Source organism: Emys orbicularis, chromosome 5 (genome assembly GCF_028017835.1).
Source record: "Emys orbicularis isolate rEmyOrb1 chromosome 5, rEmyOrb1.hap1, whole genome shotgun sequence".
Classification (NCBI taxonomy): domain Eukaryota; kingdom Metazoa; phylum Chordata; order Testudines; family Emydidae; genus Emys; species Emys orbicularis.
Window position 1 is genome coordinate 70,473,772 of NC_088687.1, and position 23,755 is coordinate 70,497,526.

General features: G+C 38.2%; 1 protein-coding gene across 2 annotated transcripts in view; it reads left to right on the forward strand.

The window, feature by feature from the left end:
• TLL1 (tolloid like 1) overlaps positions 1-22,416 on the forward strand; it is a 193,998-nt gene extending 171,582 nt beyond the window's left edge. For both annotated transcript variants that reach the window (XM_065404705.1, XM_065404706.1), the window contains 5 exons: positions 1,620-1,745; positions 2,703-2,830; positions 10,636-10,849; positions 18,283-18,533; positions 22,282-22,416. In XM_065404705.1, coding sequence (XP_065260777.1) covers positions 1,620-1,745; positions 2,703-2,830; positions 10,636-10,849; positions 18,283-18,533; positions 22,282-22,416 — 854 coding nt within the window. The remainder of the gene's footprint in view (positions 1-1,619; positions 1,746-2,702; positions 2,831-10,635; positions 10,850-18,282; positions 18,534-22,281) is intronic.
• Positions 22,417-23,755: the final 1,339 nt, after the last annotated feature.

A 23,755-nucleotide genomic window follows, 5' to 3' on the forward strand; every position in this document is an offset into this window, starting at 1 on the left:
TCCTTCTGAGTTTTTATGTTTTTCTAAATGATCACAAATATAAACCGCTTCTGTGAAGTGTATTTACTTTTAAACTGTTCCTCCACATTCAAATCTGTTCACATCTGCAGGAAGCTCCCAAGCACTCTCAATGCAAACAGATTTGAGATTTATAGTACAAATGAAAATGCAGTAGCAACTTGGTTTTGACTTGCAGGATTTTCCTATGAATATATATCATCATCATGTTGCTGTACAGCAATGTATTGTAAATACAAATAGATGTACTGAAGGGCTTGCAAGTCAACAAGTCAAGCTTCACGTACATTTTGGCAGGTAAAACTCAGGTATTGTGTAAGTACTTAGACAATAAAGATTCGTTTTGCTGTATTACTATACATATGCTTCAACAAAGGTAGGGAGAAGTAATACAATATGAGTAAAACAGTAACAAGAAGCTTAAATTATACAAGACAGCTTGTGTTTCTGTAGAAATTCCTACTGAGCCAAACACGGTCTGAAATATTGCATATTAATTTTGTTAAGAATTAACAAATTCTTTCTTTCGTATGTCTTAAGAAATCTGAGGGCAAATGAGATGCATGCTCTGCATCCCAGTTCTGAAACAGTCTGACTTCTGATATGACCATAATTTGTTCACATTTTTTTTGCATGTTGAAACGACAGAGGTCGGTGTGATATGGCATTATATATGTATGTCAGGAACAGTCTGCCAGTTTTGATTTAATGGACCAGCCCCACCTAAAATGACAACAGCCAAATGACACAGAATGGTAGCAGCTGATGCCTTCTGCTGTAATGACTGCCTGTTAATCTAATTTGGCTTTTTTCCCTGCAGTGAATTTGGTGGCTGTGTAATGTAGCTCATATTTTCTCCCCTACCGTCTGGTTGATTTCTAACACGCTAAAAGCTTTTTTAGAGAGGATTACTTATTAATAAACAGGACTGCATGCTATATGGCAGATCTCCCTGAAACAATTAACATCGGTTTCTTTTCTGTGTTTTTTAACAATGTATTTTCCCTTTTGAGATGTTTTGTAATGTCCAGATTCATTAAAATCAAAGCACATTTTTCACTCTGCTTGAACAAAACAACTAACTGATAATGTTTATGATGAGTAACTTATTTTTAATATCAACATGTGCAGAGCTTGAAACCTTGTTTGGCCTGAACATCCAATTTACATACATTGTAGAATTGGTGTGAGGGGGGAATACCTTATGTGTTTGTCCAGATAGTAAAACTCCTTGTTGTGCATGGAACTGTGGCCACTGAAGAGATACTTTATGAAATCTATATCAATAAAACTAGCTAAAAAAGTAATATTAGCCATTTGTTCTATATCTTTTATTTTCTTGAAACTACTTTGTTCTGTCTCTTGAGAAATAGACCTCACTTTCCATGGGAATTTACTAAAATAATAGTGCCATAGTGCAAGGTTGCAGGCTGAACAATGAATGGGTAGAACTAAGGTACAATTAAATTACCATACTGAGAAGAATAAGGTCTGTGCCTTAGTTTACCCTTTTCTGGACTTAAACATTAATATAAATATGTTGTCTACATTCTACAAGCTATAGTTGTGATGCTCACAGAACCATGTTGTGTATCCCTTAGACAAGGACGAGTGTTCTAAGGACAACGGTGGCTGCCAGCATGAATGCATCAACACTATAGGAAGCTATGTCTGTCAGTGCCGCAATGGATTTGTGCTACATGAAAATAAACATGACTGCAAGGAAGGTAAGGGTTAGGGCATTTGAAGAGCAGATAGTAGAGACGATCCGGCTATCTTTTAGAAAGTTATCTTCATCTCTGTAGAAAGTTATCATCATGTTGAAAAGGGAGGTACCTTTTAATGCAAACCAGCAGGGTCTACATGGGGCAGATAGAGCACTCTACAAATCACATCCCTCTAGTCTGGACTGTGGTGCCGTTTAGACAAGCCCTTACCTTCCTTCAGAGAGTGTTGTGAGGCTTAATTCTCTAATGTATATAAAGTCTTTTGAGATTCTTGAAGGGAAAGTACTTAAGAAGGTGGAGTAGTTTTATCATTTTATCCTCACTTTATTTAAATTTAAATGTTAGTATTTATTTAATGAGAGGGACTTCTACTAATTTGATTAGGACAAAGAAGACCTTGTATAGTCAGACATTTCTCAGTAGATATTCATGATTCATTCGCAGTCTTTTGCCAGCAACAGTATCTCTCTCTTTCTCTCTCTGTTAATCATGGTTTCCCAACCAAAATCAAGGTTCAGTACCTTTAATGCCTGCTTTAGTGGGAGGGCAGAAAAGCAAAATATGAAATTTTCAGGAAGGAATTCCATTCTGGGTTTTTCTACTTAATTTTATTTGTGAGGAAGGCTTAGTAGCGGGAATGGCAAAATATTGACTTCATTTAGATAAATGGTTTAGGCATATCATTCATATATATAGTTTGTTTATAGAAGGTTTATGTGATCCATTGTAAACAACACTGTAAATGTAATGGTCAATCAGTAAACAAGCAGTCCTAGATTAATCTCCATGATGTATTTGCCAAAGGTGATGAACATGATACCGGATACTGAAGAGGTGATTAGCTAGCTTCCTGAAAATCCTTTCCTTTCAATGAATCAGTTGATAAAAAGTCTGCTTTTCTGACTACATCTTTAACACAGACTTCCAAACTAACTGATGCTATCATTATTGGCACAGCTGAGTGTGAACAGAAGATCCATAGTCCGACTGGAGTCATCACAAGTCCTAACTGGCCAGACAAATACCCAAGTAGGAAGGAATGCACATGGGAAATCAGTGCCACTCCTGGTCACAGAGTCAAATTAGTAAGTTATTTAAGTGTTGTTGTTTTTTAACCAAATTTCCTCCTGAGCTGACCAGCTACTTTCACAGGCCACTATATGAAAATAATATTGATCTATGTTCACTGATCAATTGGCAGCCAAAAAGTATGCTCTTTAGATTACACTAGTTAGTAAGAATCCGCTGACTTTTAAAATAAAACCCATTATTTTTAAAACAATGAATATTTACTAAAATGTGTTATGAAGATATCAACATTTTAAAACAAAGATTAATATGAAGTTTAACCCTCAGTGAAGAATTATTTTAAGAGTGTTAAGTGTTTTCATAATATTTCGATGAAAATTCAAAAGATCTGATTTTTTTTAATCTCAAATATTGGTTTGGAGTTTTATTTTTGTCTGATTATATATAATTGATTCAGAGGCTTGGGACACTTTCATGTACATAATTCACATGGACATTCCAGATTCACTGTACAAGGTTTCTGCACTTTGATTCTCAGCTTTTTTTAGATTTCACCGCATTATTGTGGTTCAGCACTGAGCTTGAGAGATGGGATGCTCTTAAGGGTGTGTCTTCACTGCAATTTGAGGTCTGATTGCAGCTCAGATAGACATAGTCATGCTAGCATTACCCCATTCTAGAATGGCTAAAAATAACTGTGCTGCCATGTCTTCACTTGCTTCAGTGTGGGCTATATAAGCACATGGGTACATATCCCTTGGGCACATACTCATGCTGCTAGTCTGTGCTGAAGCCCATGCCCTTGTGTCTACACTGCTATTTTTAGGTGGGCTAGTGCAGGTTGAGCTAGTGTGGGTTTGTCTACCTGTGCTGCAGTCATACCTCAGATTCCAATGTAGACATAGCCTAAGCCAACTTTGTGCCCTCCTGACCCTGAGCTGTTCCAGGCGCTGGAGAGGACCCTGGTGAAACAGCCCTGAGGCCTGTTTAAGTTATGGCAGATTCCCTGGACTGCCCTCTGAGAATCGCACTGCCCAGGGCCGGCTCCAGCATTTCTACCGCCCCAAGCAAAAAAAAAAAAAAAAGCCGCAATTGGAAAAATAAATAAATAAATAAAGCCGCGATCGGCGGCGGCAGTTCAGCGGCAGGTCCTTCGCTCCTAGAGGGAGTGCCGCCCCTCTCCCTTGGCTGCCCCAAGCACCTGCTTGTTAAGCTGGTTCCTGGAGCCGGCCCTGGCACTGCCCAGCATCTCATCAGCTCTGCATGCTGTGTCCACACCCCCAACATGCCCTTCCAACCTTCGGCATGTCCCCTATATTTAAGGCTTGTGGAACGGTACTCAGGATGCAGCCTTATAGCCATTTTCTGCAGTGTTAGTGCCAGAAGAATTGTCCCCTAGTCAGTTACTGAACTCTTAGGTCCTCTTTATGCTGCTCCAACCCTTTTCCCTGGCATAAAGAAGCCCGAGCAGGGGTAAGGATCTCACCTAAAATGCAATGCAGTAGTTTTCTCTTAAACAGTCTTGGTCAAACAGGGGAGGAAAATGTACCGTAACAGTAGGAAACAGCTTTTTCAGAGACATGGTGGTGTGAAAATAGAACTTGCAAAACATACTAAGGCAACACTAACATAATCACTCTACACTAAAAGCCTAAATTTCGGCCTTTGGGTATGCGCCTAACTGAGCATAGCAATGCCTGTCCCTTTGTGGATCTGGCTCCAAATGCTTAAACCCTACATGCAAAGAGGGGACGAATGCTCTGCCCATTCACTGGGTTCAGTGAGTGTTCAAGTAGAGTGGAGAGGGAGGGTGGGCCTGTGCTGGCTCATTCCCAACAAGTGAACTTCTCCCATATGAACAACTTTTATTTTGTGTATATCTTATCTAGCCAGAGGCATGGACAGATTTTTATAAAAGCTCTTTGAGTGCCCGTAAACTCAGCAGGAAAGCTCATGCATTTGGATTTCCTTGCTGAATTTTAGTTTTCTCTCTTCCAGAAGAAACCATTCTAAAATCTTTATCAACTGTTCCTTTTTCATTTGAAATAGAATCTGGGTAAACATTTTCAAAAGCACCCCAGAGGCCCAGTTTCAAAAGTGAAAGTCAGTGGAAGTGAGAGTTGAATGTCAATGAGAGTTATGTGCCTAACCTGCCTACGAGCTTTTGATAATCCCACAAGGCTGCACTACCCGCATCTTTCGGTGCCTAAATACTATTGAAAATCTGGTCCTAAGCATCTAAATCACTTTTGAAAATGGGGTTTAGGCCCCTAAGTTATTTAAGTGTTTTCAAAAATTATAGAATCATAGAATATCAGGGTTGGAAGGGACCTCAGGAGGTCATCTAGTCCAACCCCGTGTTCAAAGCAGGACCAATCCCCAACTAAATCATCCCAGCCAGGGCTTTGTCAAGCCTGACCTTAAAACCCTCTAAGGAAGGAGATTCCACCACCTCCCTAGGTAACCCATTCCAGTGCTTCACCACCCTCCCAGTGAAAAAGTTTTTCCTAATAACCAACCTAAACCTCCCCCACTGCAACTTGAGACCGTTACTCCTTGTTCTATCATCTGGTACCACTGAGAACAGTCTAGATCCATCCTCTTTGGAACCCCCTTTAAGACAGTTGAAAGCAGCTATCAAATCCCCCCTCATTCTTCTCTTCTGCAGACTAAATAATCCCAGTTCCCTCAGCCTCTCCTCATAAGTCATGTGCTCCAGCCACCTGATCATTTTTGTTGCCCTCCGCTGGACTCTTTCCAATTTTTCCACATCCTTCTTGTAGTGTGGGGCCCAAAACTGGACACAGTACTCCAGATGAGGCCTCACCAATGCCGAATAGAGGGGAATGATCATGTCCCTCGATCTGCTGGCAATGAGCCTACTTATACAGCCCAAAATGCCGCTAGCCTTCTTGGCAACAAGGTCACACTGTTGACTCATATTGTCCTCCATCCTTGAAAAAAATCACAGAGCTAAAGGGTTATCATCCTTTCTGATCTGAATAGTGAAACTCTGTTAATCAAACAAAACAGGCTTCTTTATTTACCTAATGAAGTGTTCAGCAACCACTGAAAGTTAATGAGAGCTGAGCACCTAACTCCCTTAAGCTCTTTTGAAAATCTCACCATCAAGTATAGTGGACAAGTATAACACTCATTAGCAAAACATTTCACAACTAGAAATTCTCAACTGTGCTAAATGTTTGATGGGAAGATAACACATTACATTATTTTATTCACAATGTTGTTAGCTGCTTATCACTTATTTTGTATTTGACTCATATACCAATAAAACTAATGCAGCACTTCCATTTTATAAATATTTCCTATTTTGCTTCCAAACTAAGTTCAAGTTCATTCCTACTTTTCCTATGCCCAATGAACAGAAAAGATAAGCTTCTGCACACCAAATGAACCAAGTGAGTCCTGAAGCTGTGCGTTATTTTTGAAGTTCCGTGTACCTAATCTTCTCCTGTGAGTGCTCTTAGTTTTGATAAATCATTGCAGAGTCTTTCCCTGGTAACAGTAAAATGAAGCATTCTGTGTAATCAAGGGTTCCAGGAAACAATGGACGTGCACTGTGGAATTTTTAAACTAGAAGTCCAGATGAAAAAAATGCTTTTGAAACTGTCTACATACGGCACAGAGAGAGAGAGAGAGAGTTTAAAAGCTCATTTGACACTTCAATTTTGGAAATTAGTCTAAGTGAAGCTTAATTTGAGGAACACCCTACTGCATATATAAAAATGATTTTTGAACAAATGCCTGGAAATGAATCTAGATAACATAGAAAAAAGAATGAGTTAAAGAAAACTGCAATACTTTTGCTCAGCCTATTGTCCTAAAAGTTCCCAAGTTCATAAGAACGACCATTCTGGGTCAGACCAAAGGCCCGTCTAGTCTGGTATCCTGTCTTCCAACAGGGGCCAATGCCAGGTGCCCCAGAGGCAATGAACAGAACACATAATCATCAAGTGATCCATTCCCTGTCGCTCATTCCCAGCTTCTGGCAAACAGAGGCTAGGGACACCATCCCTGTCCATCCTGACTAATAGCCATTGATGGACCTATCCTCCATGAATTTATCTTGTTCTTTTTTGAACCCTGTTAAAGTCTTGGCCTTCACAACATTCTGTGGCAAAGAGTTCCAGAGGTTGACTGTGCGTTGTGTGAAGAAATACTTCCTTTTGTTTGCTTTAAACCTGCTTCCTATTAATTTCATTTGGTGACCCCTAGTTCTTGTGTTATGAGAAGGAGTAAATAACACTTCCTTATCTATTTTCTCAACACCAGTCATGATTTTATAGACCTCTATCATATCCCCCCTTAGTCATCTCTTTTCCAAGCTGAAAAGTCCCAGTTTTATTAATCTCTCCTCATACGGAAGCCATTCCATACCCCTAATCATTTTTGTTGCCCTTTTCTGAACTTTTTCCAATTCCAATATATCTTTTTTGAGATGTGGGCATGCCATGTATTTATATAGAGGCAATATGATATTTCCTGTCTTATTATCTATCCCTTTCTTAACGATTCCCAACATTCTGTTCACTTTTTTGACTGCCGCTGCACATTGAGTGGACGTTTTCAGAGAACTATCCACAATGACTCCAAGATCTCTTTCTTGAGTGGTAAGAGCTAATTTAGACCCCATCATTTTATATGTATAGTTGGGATTATGTTTTCCAGTGTGCATTACTTTGCATTTATCAACATTGAATTTCATCGGCCATTTTGCTGCCCAGTCACCCAGTTTTGAGAGATCCTTTTGTAGCTCTTCGCAGTCTGCCTGGGACCTAACTATCTTGATTAGTTTTGTATTATCTGCAAATTTTGCCACCTCACTGTTTACCCCATTTTCCAGATCATTTATTAATATGTTGACTAGAACTGGTCCCAGTACAGACCCCTGGGGGACGCAACATTTACTTCTCTCCATTCTGAAAACTGACCATTTATTCCTTCCCTTGGTTTCCTATTGATTAACCAGTTACCAATCCACGAGAGGACCTTCCCTCTTATCCCATGACAGCTTACTTTGCTTAAGAGCCTTTGATGAAGGACATTGTCAAAGACTTTCTGAAAATCTAAGTACACTATATCCACTGGATCCCCCTTGTCCACATGCTCGTTAATCTTTATTCATCTTGATTTAAATTATGCAAAGAGTATTTAAAGTTTTTTTATTTCAAAATTTTATTACCGAGCTTAATAATAAAGGCAGCTGAAAAGCAAATTCTTTGTGTCCCTGGAAATGTGGGGATGCTATGGATAAAACTTTAAGCCAATTTCTTTGTTTAATATTTCTTTCAAACTGTTTTAATGTTTGAAATAGTTTAATATATAATATTTGCTTTTTCTTAAATCCTCTAGTTCTGTTTATGATTGTTTAATGATTATTAAAACAGGTTTGAAACTCTTTGCATTCTCTTTGCGTAGGACACTGACTTTATATTGTATGTCAAAATAACATATCTTTTAAGGAAGATAGCTTCTGTGCATTAGGCTCATAAACCCTAATTGTAATTCAAACATTTAAAATAATAGATTTCACAGGTTATTGATTGTAAGAAGTGCTCTGAACAACTGACCTTTCAGATTGCAGAACTGAATAAAATACAGTGTGATTTTCCTTTTAAAAACAAAAAAATTTAAAAATCAAACTCAGAACTATAGACTGCTCTTAGAGCACATATAGAATTCCCATTGATATTCACATTGGATTCACTTGATTGTATATTTAACCAGCTCTTACAGCCTCTCACTGTGTGTTGTTTTTTTTTTTAATTAATCAAATATTATTAGGGGCCCAATGACAACACATACCTGGCCGTATGAAGATAGGATGGTTGATTGAAATTTTAGAGTGGCAACGGGGATTGCTGCACATCTGTTTTTATTACATCTGTGATTTCCTTCCGCTCATATAAATGTCAACTTTTCCTATAAAATGAATCTGTGTCCATCCAGTACTATCTTTTCACTCTTCAGTACTTTGTGAACTAAAACTGATATTCTGAGTATTCTTTCTCATTTGCCAAAACATCAGTGCTTCAGCTGTATGCAATTCCTTTAGGACAGCTGGTAATATAAAGTGCCATCACATTTTATATTGGCTGACTTCCATCAGGGATTCAGTAGATTAGACTTGCTTTGGTGTACCAGACAGAATGCTCAGTTATTATGTGTGCTCAGAGTTAGACTGTTTGCTTTTATTTCTTTTAAATATTGCTTCTTAATCTTTTAGCTTGCTTTGCTGGAAATACACTGAGTACAGTTAGGAGCATTAATTCCTAGAGTGCTTTTGTGATATTTTATTGTATTAACAAAACATAGTTTGAGAACCATAAGATTGCTAATTATTATTAATAATAATAAATACATTCCACTGAACTGAATGAGCTTTCAATTTAAAGGTTAATTGTGAAAATGTTCAGAGAAGTATTTCAGCCTCTCAATGCTTATACATAGTTCTCTATGACCTTTCATCCTTAGGGTTCTCATACAGGTCAGTAGTGACCAGAAGTTATATCTCATGGCTTTTTGATGTCCCATTTGTAATAAGCTTGGTGATCTCAGTCCAGTCCTGAATAGAGAAGCATCCATATATCACATAAATAGCACACTTGTCATTAGTTGGAACACTAGGTGGCAGTCTCAGTGGAGAAGACAAGAAGGATCTGGAGACTGAACTATTCCTTGCTCCTGGAAGTGGTCCCTTATTATTAGGTTCTGATGATATGGTTCAGAAACTCCCACTGCCTTTGAGCTACCCTGTTCTGTGGACAAATACGTTTAAGATTGTAAAAAGTGACTTGTGATTTTTGGGTCCCTCAATTTTCGGGTGCCCCCATCTTCAGCCAGTTTAAAGGGCCTGATTTTCAGAGAGTAGGGGCCAGACTCGGCGAATCAGACACCTTCAAAGTATCTTCAGCTGGATACCCTAGAATTGAGGGACAGAAAATCACTAGTCACTTTTTAAAGTCTTGGACAACTGGACTCCACTCTCCAGGGCATGGGGAGAGTTGTGAGTCTCTAGGAGCTCAGATAAACACTAAAATAAATGTTGCTGTGTGGAGAAGAAATATACAACAGACCTGAAAGTAAGTAATACTTGTGAACTTTAAGATAACTGCAGCAACGTTCCTCTTTCTTTGAGAGTTGGTGACAAGTAAAAGTGAGTTATGTTGGGGTTTATTTACAAATTCACTCCAAAACCATTTTTGCAGCTTTCTTAGACTGAATTCCTGGAGAAAGATGATTTTAATTTGCTGAGTGAAGCCTTAAATATAACCAATATTGTAGTTATAAAAATTGATTTATATGGCATAATTTTCAAAGGACCATGCTGTATATGTTTTACTTACAAAAGGCCATGTGGAAACGTCGTTTTCATTGGTTTAAACTGCATTGAAGAAGCACATATATAAAAGCACAATGTCTCAAAGATGTTGCAGGGCCCCAGTTATAAAAGGAACCAGTAGATTTTCTACGTTCTGGCTGGTTTTGGATGTTCTGTGAAATTTGGAATAATCCTGGGACCTAATTGTATGAATTCAACAGAATGGCTATGGTATTCCAGATTTGCTCTTTTCTGCCATGGATTGGACACAATTGTCCTAATCCCTTTCATGTGAAGTGGTGCCCTGCCAATGTTAAAATTATTGTCTTTATTATTACTCTGCTTCCTGAGAGTGAGTGTCATTCAAAGGTCCAAGCTTATAACCGCAACAAAATTACATGTGCTCTCAATTGCAAGCAGACTGCATGCTGGAAACGTATATACAGTTCATTTTTATTATGTATAAGATATAATATGTATTGGAGTCCTTCTTAACACACTATTTTGCTTTCTTTTCAGACCTTTAATGAGTTTGAGATTGAACAACATCAGGAATGTGCTTATGATCACTTGGAAGTGTTTGATGGAGAAACAGAAAAGTCACCAATTCTGGGACGTTTATGTGGCAATAAGATACCAGATCCTCTTGTTGCTACTGGAAATAAAATGTTCCTCCGGTTTGTTTCTGATGCATCAGTACAAAGAAAAGGCTTCCAAGCCACACACTCTACAGGTTAGGAAATCAGGATGTCATTTACTGATCATTTTCCCTGGATGGAGACATTCGGGATTTTCTCGCTCTATGAGCAATTGTTTAGTAGATAAATCAGTGCTACGAATAAATCTGAACAAATCCTTGGAGGCAGTAGATGAAATCTAAACTCAGAGATGAAAGGAAATATTGTCAGGATTCTAGAATTAACTCTTTTTTGCCATCTTATTACTTTATTTTTTGTTTTGTTTTGGATTTTTTTTTCTTTTTTCTTTTTTTAACCTTAATGTTGTTCCTGGACAGTCATTAAAAAGTAATCAGTTACTTTGGAAAAAGATCTAGTAAAAGCCAAAAGCAAGACAATGGTGAATTCTTTCCTAAGGAAAGGCATGATTACTTTTGAAATTCAGCAGATTTGGGAAACAGGTTTTTAAGAAATTTGTATTCTTATAATTAATGCCATAACTGACTCTACTTATAAAAGATTCCACAGCCTCTAATTTCATTTCCAGTGGAGCTATTTTAATGTAGTGTGCTGTGTACCAAAATAGTCTCTGATTTTTGTCTTCTATGGCTTTAAATAAAACATGGGATTTTATGTTAACAGGTAACACTATTTCTTCTACAGTTAAAAAAGGAATGGTAAGCAAAGGTAAAAAATAAGCAAAACAAAATTGACAGTCTTGCTAAAATAAACAAGGTTTTAAAAAGTTTAGTCTCCTTCAGACTTAGCAGTTAGTTTTGGTGCTTGATAGGAATTATTGGAATTCAAAATATGTTTTGAAATTCCATTAATCGGTTGCTTAGGACATTTTCCATGTTACAAACATTAATTTTCTGAAGTTGCTTGGCTTACAATGACCCCTAGTGGTGACTCTAAAAATTGTAACCTCCAAGACATGTTTGTAAAGGGAAGAGGAGCCATTCAAAAATATTAGAGAGCAGGGGTGCTGGAACAGTTTGTATAGTGGGGGTTCTGAGAGCCACTGAACCAAGCTGTAAACCCCGTATATAATGGAAACCACTTCAAGCCAAGGGTTGCAGCAATGGCCCTAGTCCCCAACTCCACCTATGTTAGAGTAGAATAGAATAATATTTCCCCAATCTCTACAGTAGAAATAATATTTCTTCATTTACCACAATCAATTCTTACTCAGGGATTATTTTGTAAACTGCATACTAAAGTGGATATTATATAAATACAACTTCTAGCATACTAAGGCTTTGCTGACACACAAAAATCCCTAATCTTGAGTATAAGGATGAATAGTCTATATTGTATCCATGTAGTTTAACATTATCTAAAACATCACATGCAACATGAAAGTGTGTGTGCAACTATCGAGTCATTGTAAATTAATATTAAAATTCGAATTAGATTTTTTCCCTTTGCATTTTTGTAGAGAAATAATTTTTGATACTTTGTGATTAATTTCTCCTTTTGGCAGAGCCTGGGCTCTCTCTCACCTTTTGTGTTCTGATGCTGGAAAATGAAAGCTTTGTTTAACCTGACATTCAGTGTACTTCTCTTTCTTGTTATAGGGCCTGATTTGCAAACACTTAGTAGTACGCTCATGATGTGTTTTGCTGGATCAGGCCCTTCCTTATCTCCCTTTGTATCTGCTACAATTGTACATCTACAACCACATGTGTTACACATGTACATTTTAACTCTTAAGAGGGACTGAAAAAATTATCATGTGCTTTACTTCATCCTTCCCAAATCCTACCAGATCATTTGTATTACCCCCTCCAGTCTTCTCTACCACACAATGACCATTATGATTTTCACAAAATTATATATAAAAGGTTTGATTGGTCCTTATTACAATTTTACAGTAAATAATTAAAAACCAAAACTATTGGTAAGATGGGTGTTGTAATACTACTGATTTATGTAGTTTCTTTCCATTTACACAATTGCAGTAGTCATTACATAAAGGAAATTAAAATCTATGCCCACAGTATTTCTAAGTGTTACCAGTTACATTGCTACATAAAATCATAGAAGATTAGGGTTGGAAGAAACCTCAGGAGTTCATCTAGTCCAATCCCCTGCTCAAAGCAGGACCAACCCCAACTAAATCCTCCCAGCCAGGACTTTGTCAGGCAAGACCTTAAAAATCTCTAAGGATGGAGATTCCACCACCTCCCTAGGTAACCCATTCCAGTGCTTCACCATCCTCCTAGTGAAATAGTTTTTTCTAATATCCATCCTAGACCTCCCCCACTGCAACTTGAGACCATTGCTCCTTGTTCAGTCACCTGCTACCACTGAGAACAGACGAGCTCCATCCTCTTTGGAACCCCCCCTCACTCTCCTCTTCTGCAGACAAATAAGCCAAGTTCCCTGAGCCTCTCCTCATAAGTCATGTGCCCCAGACCCCTAATAATTTTTGTACAGTTAATGGCTTGCTGGTATTTCCCTTATAAATGTCTGTTTGAAGAGGTTTATAACTTCCACTTGATGTGGAAACTTTGTGTATGATATCTCAGCACAGGTACAGTGTTTTCCTTCAGAATGTTGAAAAACAAAATCTGCTTGATTCTTTTTAAGAATGTAGAATAAAAAAAGGTGCATTTTTTGCTCATATATAGTTCAAAGTTAATTTTTGAAGGAAAATGTTTCACAAAATGTCCATTAAGTTAATTGATAGCATAGCGAAGAAGTGTTTAGGGATACAGTTTGTATGTACTGTTTGTACAGAATACGGACTTTATCCTGCAGTCTTGATGAAAGCATAACCATTAATTTTAGTGGGAGTTTTGTCTGAATAAGTATCCTTATGGACATTGCATTTATGAATATATAATCAAGGAGTTTTCAAAGCATATATTATTTTTCTTCATTTCATTGCTTCCATAACATAATAATAAATAATATTTAATTTAAAAAGGCTAGATTGTGTGGGTGAGATCAGGGGTGGTAGTAAAAAGATCATGCCTATGTAACCCCCACACCACCTGGGTGTGATGTTCTGTCCCATCTAGAAGCACTGAGACCACTTAGAGAGAGAGAGATAAAATGAGTCTGCTCTACAGCCTTAGCTAACAGCCAGTTGGCTTTTAGCTCATGTGATAGAGGCTCATGCACTAAGCTCCAGAGTCCCCAGATTCAATCTTGCCTGCCGACGACCAGGGTCTGTCGGCGTTACACCTAACCCTGCGTGACTGTGCAAGGACAGGCAGAAAGAGCTCAAGGAGCCATTTCCCTCTCTCCGTACTGGACACAATCTTCTGGCTTTACACTCCCTGGCACAAGGCCAGGAGTCATATAGTAATCTCAGAAGGAGCAGTCTGACATGGAATCCAAAACTCATGACACTAAACTTTGTATTCCCTTCCAGATTTTCTGGACAATTATAGAATCATAGAAATGTAGGTGTGGAAGGGACCTCGAGAGTTCATCTAATCCAAACCCCTATGCAGGAGTGAGTAAACCCAGACCATCCCTGAGAGGTGTTTGTCCAACCTGTTCTTAAAAATCTCCACAGGTGGGAATTCCACAGCTTATCTTGGAAACCTATTCGGGAGCTCAACTACCCTTATAGTTAGAAAGTTTTCCCTAATATCTAACAGACGAGGGTCTAGTCCTACCTTCCGTAGAAATAGAGAACAACTGACCACTGTACTCTTTATACTAGCCCTTAGCATACTTGAAGATTGTTATCAGGCCTCCCTCTCAGTCTTCATTTCTGAAAACTAAACATGCCCAGTTGTGTTAACCTTTTCTCATAGGTCAGGTTTTATAAACCTCTTATCATTTTTGTTGCTCTCATCTGGATGCTCTCCAATTTATCCATATCTTTGCTAAAGTGCGGCACACAGAATTGGACACCGTTCTCTGGGTGAGGCCTTACCAGGGTGAAGTAGAGCAGGACAACTACCTCCCATGCCTTATATATAACACTCCTATTAATATGTCTCTGAATGATATTAGTCTTTTTTGAAACTGCATCACATTGCTGACTCATATTCAATATGCAGTTCCCCAGATCCTGTGAATTAATGTGAGATTTCCAATCATAGTTGTTGTTTTTTGGTTGGGTTTTGGGGTTTTTTTGCATTTTATTTTTGTTTGCATTTGTCAGACTTGGGAAGTGATGAGTATTTTGGGAGCTAAATATGTTCAATTTCTTAAACAATTCCAGTGGATTTAAAATATTAATTTCCTGAGACTATACATCCATGTCTGCAGCACAAATTAAAAAATTAGTATTTAACTAAAATTAATGTACTCATAATGTAAAATTAATGTATTCCTGCCCATAATAAAGGGGTATAACCTATTTAGAAGCATGTTTTAAAAAGCATGCATCTACCAGCAGATTAAACATTGTTTTTAAATGGTTGTGATAATTCCATACAGAGCAAACTGTTTAAACTGCATTATCCTGAACACATTTTAAACGACTTTTTAAATCAGTTTCTCTACCAACGTTTTGACATAATATAAATGAGTCCTAGAGTAAAGTTTTCAAAAGCGCTTAAGTGTCCAAATAGTATAACTCCCATTGTCCTCGACAGCACAGGAAGAAAAACAAGACACCAGGAATGACACTAGGCTGCAGCTTTACTGAATAACACACCTGGGAACTATCCAGCAATAGCTCCTTTGGTGCAGGTCATCCTTCCTTCTGTAACCCATACCACCTGGGAGAGGGCTGCCATCAGCCCTCCACACTGTGAGCATGGTCTCAGCACCATTGCTGGGACCTCACCATCTTCTTTCATATAAGTGGGTTTGTCTCCTTGCTGTACCAGACATTAGGAGTCCTGGTTCAATTCCCCACCTTTGTTAGGACAACCCTTCTAGTAGTCCACTTCCAATTCCAGTTTATCAGGGAACTGGAACCTCCATTGAACAAGTAGCTGCACTGGGTACCTGCTGAGTTGCAACAACATGAATTTTGCAGTGCAACCTATCGACTGGTTCCTGGGCTGCTGAGAGGAAAGCAAAAAAACCCACACTGCCCAGGCCAATCTGGCTAAAAAGGTGACTAGGATGATGCCCACAGTGAGTGCGGGGGGATTTTGATCAGGGTGCAGAATTGTGCCCTGGGCAGGGAGAAGGGTTTATAAGCCCTTTGCTTGTGTGCATGGGAGCCAATAGGCTTATGCTGCACCCTTGCATCCAGCCAGTCAAGAAGCCCCCCCTTCCTACCCTTCTCAAGCTCACAAGGAGGCTGAGTGCCCATGGGGAGGGGAGGAAACAAGAAAGGGTCAATCCTTACAGGAGCCAAGTGTTTTCTTTCCCCTAATGGCCCTGAGAAAGCCACCCCATCTCAAAGGCTGACTGGGGTATGGTGTGCATTTTCAAAAATGATATAGGCACTTCAGACCCTAAATCCCATTGATTTCTAATGAGATTTAGGTTCCTAAGTGCTTCAGTCACTTTGGAAAAGTACACTTAAGATCTTGTGAAAAAATCCTCTTTATTTCTTAAATTGGTTCTCCTTTTATAAATGTGAGAAATTCTTCTTGCTTTAAAATTTTTGCAGCTGGTAATATGGGTGGAGCTTTCTTTTAACCTTATAGAAACAATAGCATATCTGGGGGAAACAGTACATACAGTTGATTAAAAGTATTCCTTTTTTACAGCTGTTCTATGTCTTAAATGTGTAAACTCTCTTACAACCCTCTTATTCCAGTCAAAAGCAAAAATGTAACTAAATTCACAAAAAAGTGAAGTAGCCAGTAAATTAGAATAAACAGTAAACTGAACCCAGTTGAGGCGTCTCATCTGTAGCTTTGATAATGCACAGTTGTGAAGTGGGAAAAAATGCACACAAGTACACATGTATGAAACCTCATGAAGGTATCCTGTGAATCGGCTATGGTGGGATTTCTGATTTTGTCCGAAAATGGTACATGCTTGTCTAGAAGAATTTAAAATCCTATGTTGAGCTATAAATCAAGTTTAATAGAATCATTCCACTTACATATTATATAATATTTTCTGTTTTGCTTCCCTTGATTCTTAATAGACATATTTTCATGAATACTATAAAAATGCAGTTTTAAGCATCCATGTGTTCCTATTATTATTTCCTACCTGAATTCAGAATCTTCAACATATGACACCACAATTTGTTGTTGTTAAAGTTGGGCCTGATCCACAGAGTTCATGACCAGCTCCTCTCTTGTCCAGAGCTCAGCTGTGTTTGGATTCTGGGATTTGTTTTAGCTGATCATAAAATTTAATGCCGCTGTGCAGGATCCTAACATAAACAGATTTTGTTATAGTTACTGTAGAAATGAATGTCATAAGCAGACGATTGTGGCCTGGTGAGAAATAAGGAGCAGATGAACCTGTAAAAATAAGTGATCTGTTTTAATTGAAATCTCCATAGGTGTTAAAATCAAAAGAACCCAGCCAAACCTTCCCTAGAAATCTAATCAACAATGCAAAGTTTTTTCAAAATATAGTTTTACATGTGTTCCTAGCTGCTTTTAAATAGTGCCTTTAACTTTAACTCACTGATGTAGTATAGAAAGCTAAACACAATGAAAATGTATAATGAACAAATATTTATTAATTGAAACTAGTTAAAATGTTTAGACAGAAGAAGGAAACATAGTTATGTTTTGATCTTCAAATATACAATAATAGCTGCTTCTGTCAAGCAAACTATTTGTAGCCCAGTTTATGGGTCTTAACATTCTTTTTCATGAAGTGAAATGTAACATGTTTCAAAACAGTTTTTTCTATAAAATGTTGTAATATACATATTTTTAAACTTGGAATTTTTTTTGACAAGCTACACCTGAGTGAATCTGTAAAGCAACATGTATCTTAACCCATATAATTAGAAATTTACTAACTCATATAAATAGATATATTATGAAAATATTGACATACAGTATGTAATGCCCCAGCATAAAGTTTGATTTGGCTGCCCTTATGTGCATCTCAAATGTATATTATGAAGGATATCACACAGTTTATCTACATTCTCTGCAAATTTGCTGTCCTCTTTTGTTAAAAGTTATTTACATAATGGGAAATGATATATCTAAGGCTATAAAAAGAGGAAAGGAATGAATTCTGCAGTATTTTATTACAATTTAAATTTTTTTGGACTCTCATTTTGATTCTTCACTGCACATTCAGTTCCACATTTGGACCTTAGCAGGGCACAAGGGTTCCTTGCTCCCTTTTAGTACCTTATAGGCAAGAAGTTCCATTGAAGTTGTAAATTACTACTCAGGCACAGTAAGCAGAATTGGGTCCATATGACTTTAAAAAATAAATTTTACATTATGGGCCAGGTTCTGCCATCCTTATTCAGAGTAGTACCTCACTGTGCAAAGTAGTCCCATTAACTTCCATAGATCTATTTGTGGGGTAAGGACCTACTCATCCTGAGCAAGGCTAGCCTTACAGGAAAAGGGAATGATGAGCTGTACTGAAGCAAGCTTTTCCTTATTCTTTATTTGTTTCCTTCATGCAGAGTGTGGTGGTCGACTGAAAGCTGAATCGAAGCCCAGAGATCTGTACTCTCATGCTCAGTTTGGTGACAACAACTATCCAGTTCAAATGGACTGTGAGTGGTTGTTAGTATCAGAGCGTGGCTACCGAGTAGAGTTAACATTTCAGACATTTGAGGTGGAAGAAGAGGCAGATTGTGGTTATGACTACGTTGAACTCTTTGATGGCCATGATACAACAGGTGTGAGACTTGGTCGATTTTGCGGATCGGGGGTAAGTAATCAGTAACTGAAGCTTATATTTATGCACAGAAAAGCTACAAAATAAAAATTCTTACAGTGTCACTGTCAGGTAGTTTTCTCCAAGCTGTAGGTTTTGTCAAAAATAAATAAAATATTTTTCCAAAATCTGGGAACAATAGATATGTTTTTATGATTTCAAAAAATATTCCATTGAAATATTTTCAGTCAATAAGTATTCTGTGGTCTTTGTAGCTGGAGTATTGCATCATTCTGCTAGTGCATATGAAGTTGAAAGTAAAATTGTTTAGTCTGTTCTGTATAGGTTTTTATACCGCACTCATCACTTTAATATCTGGGCACTTTGTAGTACTGCATTAAGCAATGTGACTAATGTCTGTCACATGGTTTGTTCTCTTGTTCCATTCTGATTTCTAACCTGATTCTAAAGAAATATAGTCCTAGAATGAGAGAATAATTTTAGCTTAAGTAGGCAGCTTTGCATAGCTGTGCCACTGTGCCATCCAAGTAGGATCTCTGAAAAGGAATTGTGGCTCCTGGGAGAAGACAACTTACTGCTCCCCTAAAAGGGTGCAACTTACATCTCCCTTTGCATTGGCCTAGCTCTGCAGGCCCAGTGTGTTGAGGAAAGGGGAGTCAGGGCTCCACCCACTTGCTCACAGGGGAAGAAGGTAAGTATCTGGTGTACAGCTCTTGCTTCTTGTTCTGTTTCTCCCACTGCATGTAGACCCAAGATTTGACAAGATCCGACAAGAGGTGGTAGCATTTACTCCCCTGCATAGCCATGTTGGGACCAAGAATAGTCTGGCCCTATGAAGTATGAGGATCCAGCAGGGCCAGCTCCAGCATTTCTGCCACCCCAAGCAAAAAAAAAAAAAAAAGCCGTGATCGCGGCGGCAATTGGGGGGAAAAAAAAAAAAAAGCCGCGATCGCGGCGGCAATTGGGGAAAAAAAAAAAAAAAAAAGCCGCGATCGCGATCGGCGGCGACAATTGGAAAAAAAAAAAAAGCCGCGATCGGCGGCGGCAGTTCAGCGGCAGGTCCTTCGCTCCTAGAGGGAGTGAGGGACCTGCCGCCCCCGAATTGCCGCAGGTGCCGCCCCTCTCCTTTGGCCGCCCCAAGCACCTGCTTGTTAAGCTGGTGCCTGGAGCCGGCCCTGGGATCCAGATAGATGTCAACCTCAGGCTGACTTGCTCTGAACACAGCCAAATCAACCCCTTTTTAAGCATATTAAGCTTGAGGGAAAGGAAAGGAGGGAATGATAGAACCTTAACTAACCCTCAAAACAACAAAACTACTGCTAGGGGCCCAATTCTGACATTCTACACTGAGCAGTACCTCAGTACCTTTATCAGTAGTCCCAAAATATGAGTAAAGGTGGCAGAACAGAGCCCTGTTCCACCCTCCAGATGACACAATTCATAGTTTTATGATGGGGTAAATGTTCTGACTGTTTTAGCTTTCTCTAAAGCTATTCACTCATCTCATCCTTCTTGCTATTACCTGCTATAAATATGAAACTGATCACATCATAGTGTAGTATAAAAGCTCCAGATGTGTTATTGTCCATCATTTGTATAACTGACCTGTCAGTACAAGGAACAGCACAGGCTACATTAATACAAATCTTAAATATTTTTCAAGTGGCACGCTCCAGATTTTATATTTAGTTTATACTAAACTGACCGTCCTTTAATAAGGGGAGAGGTAGTTCAGAAAAAAAAAATTGCCTAGACCTGTTGACCTAGTTTCAAACCTTTTATGCAAGTTTCAGAAGACTCTAACTCTTCTTTTGGACTCCCAACACACCTGAAGCTCACTTCCCTACCCTGCAATATTCTTATAGATAATAGAATCCTTCCTAAGCTATGACCCTCTAGTGGGTCCCAGCCTTCTGCTTGCTCCGTCTCTATTGTCTGTATTTACAGTTATACATATGTTGTTGATCTCGTTGCAGTGCTAGTGTGACCACCAATAATTACAAACCTTATGCAGTCAAGGGCACAATAGGCACTCTGGGAACACAGCCTCACGTGGGGCAAAATTTGAATTTAGTATTATCCAGATCCCAATAGAGCTGCGGTGCTAAGCAATGGGATCATCAGAAGATAGGGGTGGTCATGAGTGGGAGAGAGGTTAATTGTGGTAAGTAGGAGCCATTGTGGAGATAGAAAGAGTAGGAATCTAAAAGTTTGGATCCACTCCAAACAAGCATTCTAACTGCACTGAATGTTTTAACCTTTAAAAATTTACCCATGACTAGTTTTCTTGAGGACAGCTATTCTAGTTTGTCATGTCTACATTACACAGTTTAGTTGCCATCTGGCTTTTCTAGACTTTACTGTACTAGGATGGATTTTTAGCAGAGCATCCAAATTAGACAATATTCTGCTCTCCATTATGGCCGTATAATTCCAGACTATCGCCTCTGATTTCAGTGAGATTACTCTGGATTTGTACCAGTACAGTGGAAAGCAGAATTTAGCCAACTATGTTTTGGTGTATTGAATTGTTATAATTTCATTATATAAGTTAGTCTATCCAGAGGAGACTTCAGAGAGACCTACTCAAGTTAGGTGAATGGGAAACAGGATAGCAGATAAAATTCAATACTGATAAATACAAAGTAATAACATTAGAGGAAAAAACATGAACTACTAATACCCTTAGAGTGTAGCTTAGGACAAAGGACCTGGACATCATTGTGGACAGCTCAACGAAGGCCTCTGATCATGGTGCAACTACAGTGAAATAAGCAAACAAAATGTTAGGCTACCATAAGCATGGGGTAGAGAATAATACAGAAAATTACATAATGCCATTATATAAATCAGTGGTTAATCTTCATGTGGAATACTGTGTACATTACTGGTCACCCCATAGGAAATACAGCAGAATAGAGGGAGTCCAGGAAAGGGTGATGAGAATGATTTGGGGCATGGAAAAACTTTCACATGAAGAGTAATGGAAAAGATTGGGATTGTTTCCCTTTAAAAAGGGATGAATAAAATGAGATGTGATAAAACTACCTAAAATAATCAGTGGTATAGAGAAGATAGATTGGGAGCTTCAGTTCTGCCAGCCTCATAATACTAAATCAAGGAAACATTCAATAGAATGGAAAGGTGGCAAATTCAAAACTGATAAAGGAAATACTTTTTTACACAACACATAGCTAGGCTGTGGAACTCATTGCTACATGATGTCATTTATGCCAGGAATTTAAGATTCAAAGAGGGACTAGATGGATAACAAGAATTTCCAGTTATAATAGTTAATACTAAAAAAGGTTAAAACCTCATACTTCAGGGTTATCCTCTTAGGGGCTAGGAAAAGGCTTTCTTGGAGTGGAGATTATCTCACTTCTGCCTACTGTGGGGTTTCTTCCATCTTCCTCTAAAGCATCTGGTTCTGACCACTGTTAGAGACAGGCTACTGAAGAAGATAGACCATGAGTCTGTTCCAGTATGTATAGTCCTATTCCATTTTTCACTATGTTGGTCTGGAAAAATGTTGTATGAGTCTCTGAAATTTGTTGCTGCATTGTTTTATAATGTTAGACTAAGACCTAGTGCTGCCTGTGTAAAGGTGTTGTATCCACTTTGAATGGTGGTATTGGTTCTATCCACTGTGAATGGTGCTATTAAATTATACTGCTTAAAAAGGAATGAAAAAATCCATAGGAAAAGATCTTAACTGAAAAAGAACTAATAGAGTAAAAGGTGAAAAAAATAACTTTACTTATGTACTTATTTATTCTAGCCACCAGAAGAAATTTATTCAGCTGGGGATGCCGTTTTACTCCATTTTCATACCGATGATACAATCAACAAGAAAGGATTTCATATACGATACAAAAGTATAAAATATCAAGATAGCATTCACACCAAAAAATAACGCAAGAACCTCTATGCCAGAAAATAAGAAAGAGAGAGAGTTAGTGTGATGGAGAGGAAGGAAGCCGTATTTTTTTACTGACATTATTAGCACAAATGTTTTATATAATGGGTTCAGTTGGAAGCAAAACGTATATGACCAGAAACATTTTAGTTCACAATGAAACTTTCACCTATCCCAATGGAATGGACATGGTGATGACATGTGGGCTCCATGCTTGACTGTCTCTGCAAAGCTGGTGAAAGGGCATTGCATGCTTCCAGGGAAACTATAAAATCTTTTGTTTCCAGCTTGATGTTTGTATAGATGCTTGCAGATTCAATCACTTAAATTCAGTGGAAGTGACCTTGCAGACTGTTCTTCCTTCTGAAAATTATCTGGTCCAGGAGAAAAAATGCTCCTTCAGGTCACACACACAGAAAACTGTCCTTATATCTTATTGAAATTGCTTTGGCTTTGTATCAAGGATACAATGCATGCGAAGGCCATAAAAGGAGATATGAAATGGGAAAGTCTTCTGAGGTTGGTCTGTACTTTTGTAGGGATTCATCTCTCCTGTTAGTTTACCAATATTTTGAAACTGGAAAATCACATCTCCTGAAGCGTAATTGATTTCATTTTACCAGCATATTGAAAAGTCTGAAACATTTTATTCATCGCCATTATTAGTACACTCAGAATTTGAATAGTAAGTAATTGAAAATGTCAAGTGTATTGGTTAAGTAAGCTATAACTGATGATGTGCTCTTATTTTGCACTGAGCCCGATAAGAGACTGAGTTAATGTTTAACAGACCTGTTGTAAATCAAAATCTTTATCCACTGGGAAACAGAAATAATCATGAATAGAATCATCTGAAACTCCAATTACTGATTTCATTTTCAGTAGTAAAATCATAACTGCTGCTAACTTGTATTTCCTTGGAACATTTTATGAATGAGCTAATTATCCATTTTAGCTAATCAGAAACAAAGCTGAAAGTAGTATCCGAAAGAAACGTTTCCCAACCCGTTGAAAGAACAGTATAATTTGTTTTCTGGAAATAAGAATTTCTGTAATGGCAAAAAACAAACAGGATTTGTTGTTGAAAGAGAATTTCTATGGTGCTATTCCATGAACATTAAACACTCAATGAAGAAGTTTTAGACCTTTGAGCCAACAACCTGCAGATCATGAATGTCTCACTATGCCTGGCTGCATCTGAAGAATAAAGACTTATTACACGTATGACGAGATCATTGCAATGGCAGCACTAGTCCTGTGGAACAACTACTACTATTGCCTTAGAATTCTTGCACATGATCAAACAGATCTTCCTGTAGATACATCTTTAATTTGA